We start from the raw sequence: 8,196 nt of genomic DNA on the forward strand, positions 1-8,196 counted from the left end.
GGGGATTATTAGTGATAATAACATTGAAGTTAAAATTCACTTAATCTTGTCGATATCGCGCGTGCTTTATTTCTAATATGAATGTGCAAGCCTGTTTCAAGTGTAGAGGAATTATATGGTGTTATTACTATAACAAATAGACTACCTGCATGGTTGAACTTCAAAAATCCAACCACCGGAGTCGGACTTTAAATGATGATTATTATATTTTATCCCAGGTGATTCCGAAATATTTCCAAAATCTTGGAATCATTAGAATTACACGAACCTCGAGAAGAGGAGCAACTGCACGAGGAGCCTCACGTGGAGGAGCTCGTGCAGGGAGCTATGACAACAACAGAAGATGACGCGATTGAAATTTTGTCTTGTCACATCGAACATGAAGAACTTGTGGTCGAACCGGCTACAAAAGTCAGCATCAGCGTCACGAAATCTAAACTGGAAGACGATCCGGCCACCAGACATCGCAAACGTGTGGCTAGAGCCGTAGCCGTAGTGTCGTTTATGTTATTATTGTTTAGTGTTGTATTAATAGGAGTTTCGTTAAACATGTCCAAAAACATCGACGAACTAGGTAAGTGGGTTACCATTATATTGCATGGAGATATTCTTCGTTACTAATTGCCAATACTCTTTTTTACTATGTCATTGCAATGCACCACTGCAATTTGATGAAACGTTGTTCTGATAATTATTCCCAGGCTTATGGACATCATGAGGGGAAATAGCCTAAGTTCATTGTCGTATTTCATTTATAGTGAATTTCTACACCTTACTCTTCCAAGAAAATCGTAGCATAAAAATAGCAAAATCTGGCTGAAAATATGTATTCATACGGCGCTTTTGTTCTTGGCATTTTGTACTACAATTGTCGTGAAAAGCTTTAGATCTAGGACAAATTATTTATTCGTCTAGTCGACAGAACAATCTAGAACACATGCTCTCCTGGGACCCCCTGTTATGGTCGCTGGTATCATCAAAGGGTACAGATACCCAATGCTGAGAACCAAAGATACACTGTTCAAAGAGATCTATTTATTGTCGTCTATTCAACGTATATTGACCTTGGTACTAGTTACGATACACATGGCATATTTTGATACAATATATATTCACAAGTATTCCAATTAATCTTGTATTGTAATTTGGCTATGAATGGTGACAGGTGTGCGGTTGATACTGTATATACTTATTTACTATAGAGAAACTGGGTAAATATTTGGAATTCCGATGAATGGATATTGAAATACCAAGCTTATTCCATGTATATTCTTCAAAACTTAACTTGAATGAAATCCAAATTTTAAGAAATATAGTAATCTGATTGGATAACAAAAACTTAAATTAAAATCAACTTTAGTGATTGGCCAATCAGGTGTCTGGAACACTAAAATCATCTTAGGTTAAGTTTTCCAGAATAAGGCCCCCGTCGTTTGGCATCACGACATCATTAATGTTGGACAGGAATCGTATTAGTATCTTCTCTGATACGGAAGACAATCCTAATGTAATGCTACCAGTGCAACATCTAATATAAATATCTATCTTAATAAATTATACCAATCTCTCGCTATTATAATTAAATGACAATTAAGCTAAAATAGTTAACCCTTATAATATATATATGTGTATGTTTATGTGTATTATTAATGGCTTAACAAGTATAATAGTACAAGTCTTTACCTTTTGATGTAACATTGCGAAACGTTATACATCTATCTTAGATCTGATTATATACTCTAATAAAAATTTCACAACCTGGACGAAATAATCACACAGCGGCCTTGGTCGCTGATATTTGTCGCCGATTAGAGTCTTGAGTAANATCTCGCATGTGCTTCCACGACAAGATTTATAATATCAAACAAGGTTGATAATTATTGTCTCCAATCGTCTGCAAGACAGACCATCATCATCCAATCACATCCATTTTCCTTTCATGTGCATGCTCCGCACGTGATTATCGACATGTTGGAAAATGACCGATTGGAGATTTTTGTCTCCTCGTGTGCCAGTGCCGGTCGGGTAACTCATGACAAGACTCAAGACCCAAGACCGTTCGTGTGTCGCACCTTTAAGTATGGATCCTATACAAATTTGAAAATACCCCGATGTAACTTTGCACTTATAAGGATCCAAATGACTACGAAATCTGAAAAACCTTGTTTCGTTAAGTGATTCACAGGGTCTGCAAATGTTTATAATTATTTTTTGTCTACAATATCAGATACCGATAACTAATTCCAAAAAGTACGAAGGTTCTCAAACGCATACAGAAACTTAATAAGTTATCGGTTGGTCCATCCAAAGCCAATTAAGATCCAATACTGTGGAGTGCAATGTCTGGATGCTCATTACATCTGGTTTATGTGATATCTAATTAACTCTTGGCAAAAGTTTGTTTACCGACAGAATATCATAATATACTAGATATCCATTTCAAAAAACCGCTAACAGTTTACATGTGGTTTGCCGAACTAGAACTGCAAAGCTCATACTGAGCTTCCATTGGTTAAAAATTGGATACTGACAAACTGTTGGATACAGAAAATCGGTTGAATACTGACAATCTGTTATACTGACAATCTGTAGGATGTTGACAATCTGTTGGATACAGACAATCTGTTGAATACTTACTTCAGTTCGTTGGATACTGACAATCGGTTGGATCCTGACACTCTGTTTGATACTGACAATCTGTTTGATCTCGCAATCTGTTGGTCCTGACACTCTGTTTGATACTGACAATCTGTTTGATCTGGCAGTCTGTTGGTCCTGACACTCTGTTTGATACTGACAATCTGTTTGATACTGACACTCTGTTTGATACTGACAATCTGATGGATACTGACAATCTGTAGGATACTAACATCAATTTGCTGAATACAGACGTACACGACCATCGTAGTTCTCTGAAGCCATAAATTGAATTTGTAGAATGAAGTGTGTAGAGAATAAACATGGTATTGAATTAGTAGATGAGTGTATAAATATTTGATGACTGAAGAAAATAGAAGAATCGGTAATAAAATTTTACACTGTCTCTTTTGTGGTCATCAATAATACAGTCTGTAACACTATACATAGCTCATAACAGAAAAAGTCTTTTGTTTGCTGTATTCTGTTAAATAGTTAACGCAGTAGAGTTTCATAGTAATAACAATTTCTTGTTTCTTTTAATATGTGTTATTTATTTGAATACAGATTAACAACTATAACGCTTTTAGCAATTTAGGCCAACGAGCTAGCTGGTCCTTTGTCAAACTGGAATTGTTGAAAGATTTATGTCATCTGAATTTCACACGACGACCAAAATTAGAACCCACGACCATCATTTGTTCGAAGTAACCCAGCACATAACGTTTTTTAAAAAACCTACGTTTTAATTAACTGATACAGAGCTCCAAATCTGCAAAAAAATTTCGATAATTATTGTCAAAATAGTAAGCACAGAGTCTTATTATTAGCACCAGCACATAACGTCTTTTAAAAAACCTACGTTTTAATTGACTGATACAGAGCCCCAAATTTGCAAAAAATGTCGATGATTATTGTCAAAATAGTAAGCAAAGAGTCTTATTATTAGCACCAATTCTCCTCAGTAAAATTCTATAGTCTATGTTATCCAGACGCTTAAAAACTGTCATGGATCATGAAAATTGATACTTTTCGTAAAATTGAAAAACTGAGACCGGACATTTTCTGAGAAATATAAAATAATAATGCACATCTAAGTAAAGATTTGCAGGAATCTAAGAGTAGGCACATTTTTCTATGTGGTATGTTTCCTTTATCATTCATAATAATTGTATTTGTATGAGCTGATATTAAATACAGGACGCTATCAACAAAGATCATAATTTTTCATTATGACGCTATCAATATTACATTTAAATATTCATCGTTTCTTTTTGTTTTAAATCACTGTATGGAGTCCACATTCCATAAATTCTCCATGTATTGTGAATGCATACCAATGTAACAGTTGGGTAGTTTAGTTGTTGATAAAAGTTGCATTCATTATTGATATATTCTATAGGCCATGGTTCGCCATTTTCGGTTATTTTGGTCTTGGAGAAAAGACTAGCCGTCATTATAACTTTCAAACGCATGGACACGCAATTTGGTGAGCTGTGATCCTTATTACTGACTAGCTTAGCTAAAAAAACACGTTTCTGGAACTACGGATCATGAATCTATCTCATAAAGAAACACAAGCGTACACCATGGTATTACTAACTTTTTAAAAAATTGACCAATGTGCTTCAGTGTAATATTTAAATTTCTAGATTGCCATTCTGGAACGCAATATATAGATACCTAGTTATATGGTGGAATGCAATCGCGTTCAAATGAACACACGTGTACTTCACAGAGGTAAATTTGTTCAGTAAGCATAAAGACTAGACCAAAGATCTGCTTGCAGACCGATGCTCTTCCTGAACTAAAGCTTTCATTAATTTCCAAATATAGGCACGTTATTCAGTCAATGCTTATATAGTCTAGAACGTTATTTGCATCTGACTCTAACGTTCTAATATTGAGCGAAATATCAACATTTTAATCGACTTATTTGAAACAGTTTGTTAAGAGTTTTGTTTCCATTAATTCGATAGACTCTGAATGAATTTGACAGCTTCAATGGGTAAAGTGAAATTAATGCCACATCCGTCTCCATATTCGAACCTAATTTGATTGACGAAGGGAAAGAGACGCCCCAAGAGGCGTAAATTTACTTCTGTTGAGCTTTTCCGAGTCGATCCGATTTTATGAAAACAGATGGTTTCTTCTTCTTGGTTGAAATAATTTTTGCCTACTAGTCAATTATAATGAACCTCCAAAACTTGCATTTTAATTATTCTTCATCGAATTTGAGCAGATTCGTGTGGATTGTGGATAAAGTCTCGCCACAAAGAGACGCAAATGTGCGTTGAACTAGGCTTTTAATTAGTTCAGAACAAAGACTTATTCATTTTGGGTGGGATATTTTGTTTTATGCAAATGGCAAATTTGTTGTACGTAAGGTTTTGGTTGAAGACTTTTGTCGCCGATTCGGTCTCCAGTCGGTGGTTTTCAACTTGGTCGATAATCGCGTGCGAAGTATGCAATTGAAAGGAAAATGAATCTGATTTGATGATGACGCGAGATTTTACCCAAGATTCGAGTCGGTCTTGATCGGATATTTTTGTAAAACTTTGCGTGTGCCTGCACCTTTAGTTATGTCGACAGATTTCATGATTAAATTAATGAATTGAAAGAACCAAGTCTAAGATTCTTCTTGGGAGGGTTATTTTTGCAGACTAAACTGTTGCAAATCAATTCTGGTCATCTCGACATTGGAGTAGTTTGATAGTTTGAATGGGGCTCCCCCTCGAGACGTATTGTGCATAATGTTTCATCGACGTTAATAAGGTGGTCGGATATTTCAATAAACCTAGATACGAGTGCAAATAAGCGATATTTCTCGACATACAGAAAAAAAAACTAATTAGTATTGCTGTGGATGCCCTTTGAGACACAAAATAGTTCATGATAACAGTCTCAAAGACTCCATCAAAGTTGATAGTCGTCCATCATCTTTGTAAAAACTTTCTACACTTTTTCATTGAAATATACTTTTTGTTTTAATTGGCTTTACTAATTAGTAATTAGTAGACAAAACCTGCTTCATGTACATTCTTATTTCTTTAGGAACCATAAAAAGTCGGTTAATTATAACAGTGGTTTGTAAAGTGTCTGGGAAATGAGGATCTTTCATGAAATTTGAATTTTTGGCTTAAGGAAAAGTCAGGTTTGCCGCGAGCAGTTCGACGACTTCCAGGAACTTGTGTGGCAGCGAAGAGAATGTGATAAACTGCTTGATTAAGACGACATCGCACGAAACTCGTGTATATCATACGAGCACGGGCAACTCCATACGAAACTATGGAACTACATTCGTTTGTGTTATTTCCTTGTAAGAACCATGCGTAGTTTCATTTGGAGTTGCCCGTACTCGTATAATATAGCCTACAAGAGTTTCGTACGGGTCATCACACTTACAAACAAACCGTAAATTAAATCGGTTTGAAAATGGTATGTATTACCTTGTCCCTAATGCGAGGTTTACCTACGAAAGTGAAACACGGTATAAATATGTAATAGTTTTGGACGTGTTGACGAGACGATGGTGGCCATTCTAAGAGTTTACCTGTACTACCCTTTTATAAAAGCTTCATTGGCGTTTCTTCTACAGGGGCGGGGGGTGGGGGAGTATAGATGCTGGATGCCACCCCCTTCACTTTTCGACTTTTTTTAATTTTTTTACATAGTGAAAGAATGGACTGTGCCCCCCTGAAAAAAAATTCTGGGCCCATGCTCGGCCCCTGTACCTGTTATCTCCTAGAAACGCCACTAGAAAGCTTCATCCACAGAGTTTTTCAGAAATCTTTGAGATGATCGTTTGTATGTTGACTTAGTATTAAAAATTGACTCTAAATATGTTTAACAGGGTCAAAATCTCTGAAACCTAGTTCTAAAGCAATTTTCTAGCCAACAAAGATAATACCACACTGTTTTTACTTTCTTTTTCCTTTCAATAATTAATGCCATTTCGCGTAGTCTCTTTTATCCTTTGTTGATAGCAGTAGTGAACGTTGGGCCGTGTGATCAAGTCTACAACTCTTAATGAAATTTCCTGTAAACGCAATACAACAATACATCAAATTAAACAATATTTTCATTCATAAGAATCATCAGTGCTCAAATTGAATCCGCTTGACAATCCCTCGGGTTTACTCCTCTAATTAGCTAGGTAATTAGGGTCAAGGACACCAAGGCATAAATAAAGGACAAACATGTGAACATCAGTTCTAATCAAAAATCAAAAGTCATGCCCAAACAGACAGAAAGTAGCAATGGTAGTCGAATATGGGTCCAGTCAGAAAGAAATGGTTGACAGTGAACACTTAATCAACGAGTTGGGGCACTAGTAGTAATAGCATTAACAGTAGTAGCTGTAGCAGTCTGTGCAGTAACAGCGGTAGCAGCAGCTGTATAAATAGAAAGACTTTTAGAGTTTTAGCGGCAGGGAGGGTTGCTGTACTATTTTGAGCAATGTAATTGCGGTAGGAGTATCAGCAGTAAGAGAAATAGCAGTAGCAGTTGTAGCAGTTTTTACGGTGACATCAGTAGCAGTAGCTGTAGGAATAGTAACAAGATACATTTAGAGTTTTAGCAACAAGGGTATTAGAAGTACTATTTCGAGAAATAGCCGTAGGGACAGAAGCAACAGTATTGGTAGGAGCAAGAACAATTGCAGTTAGAGCAGTTGCAGAAGCAATACGAACAGTAGCAGTAAGAGCAATAACAAGAACAATAGAAGAAGCAGCAGTAGCAGTTAAAGCAGTAGCAATAGCAGTAGAAACAGTAGCAGTAGCAACAGTAGCAGTAAAAGCAATAACAAGAACATTAGAAGAAACAGCAGTAGCAGTTAGAGCAGTAGCAATAGCAGTAGAAACAGTAGCAGTAGCAACAGTAGCGGTAAGAGCAATAACAAGAACAATAGAAGAAACAGCAGTAGCAGTTAGAGCAGTAGCAATAGCAGTAGAAACAGTAGCAGTAGCAACAGTAGCAGTAAGAGCAATAACAAGAACAATAGAAGAAACAGCAGTAGCAGTTAGAGCAGTAGTGCTAGTAGTAGCAGTAACAAAAGTAGCAGCTGTAAAAGTAGCAACTGCAGCACCCATCATCGTACTAGATTGTTTATAGTAACGAGTGTGTTAGTCTGGTTTCTTTCGAACTCTATAAAGATTGTGCTAGAAATAAGTAACCCAGTTAGTGTAATACAATTATAACAAAATATGTTAACAATGACACTGAAAGCTGAAACTGATGAATAACGTCATTATCTAACGATCACTAACAGTACTACTATCAGACCATAACATCGATCTGCACTATGTACTACAATTATACTGATGCAATGATATCTTGTAATATAGGTAATTTCAGGTCGCATAATAGACAACCACCCAATTAAATACCATGAGGTTAGGGATTAGGGTGATTGAAAAGTAACAAGTTACTATTCAATATAAGGCACATGCACAGGGTTTTAAAGTTATGTTTACAATAATTGTGATGCTAATATGCAATGAACTAAATCAAAGAAAATCATAACGGTTTTTAGGACTATGTCATGTCTCTTTATAAGAC

At 36.1% G+C, this 8,196-nt stretch overlaps 1 protein-coding gene across 1 annotated transcript; it reads left to right on the plus strand.

The window, feature by feature from the left end:
- Positions 1–327: 327 nt before the first annotated feature.
- Positions 328–7,749, plus strand: LOTGIDRAFT_176186 (hypothetical protein; the record flags this gene model as incomplete). Its single annotated transcript, XM_009066772.1, has 3 exons — positions 328–574; positions 4,040–4,126; positions 7,217–7,749. The coding sequence occupies 3 exons, from the start codon at positions 328–330 to the stop codon at positions 7,747–7,749; spliced, it is 867 nt and encodes a 288-aa protein (XP_009065020.1).
- Positions 7,750–8,196: the final 447 nt, after the last annotated feature.

This window comes from Lottia gigantea, assembly GCF_000327385.1.
Source record: "Lottia gigantea unplaced genomic scaffold LOTGIsca_792, whole genome shotgun sequence".
NCBI lineage: Eukaryota > Metazoa > Mollusca > Gastropoda > Lottiidae > Lottia > Lottia gigantea.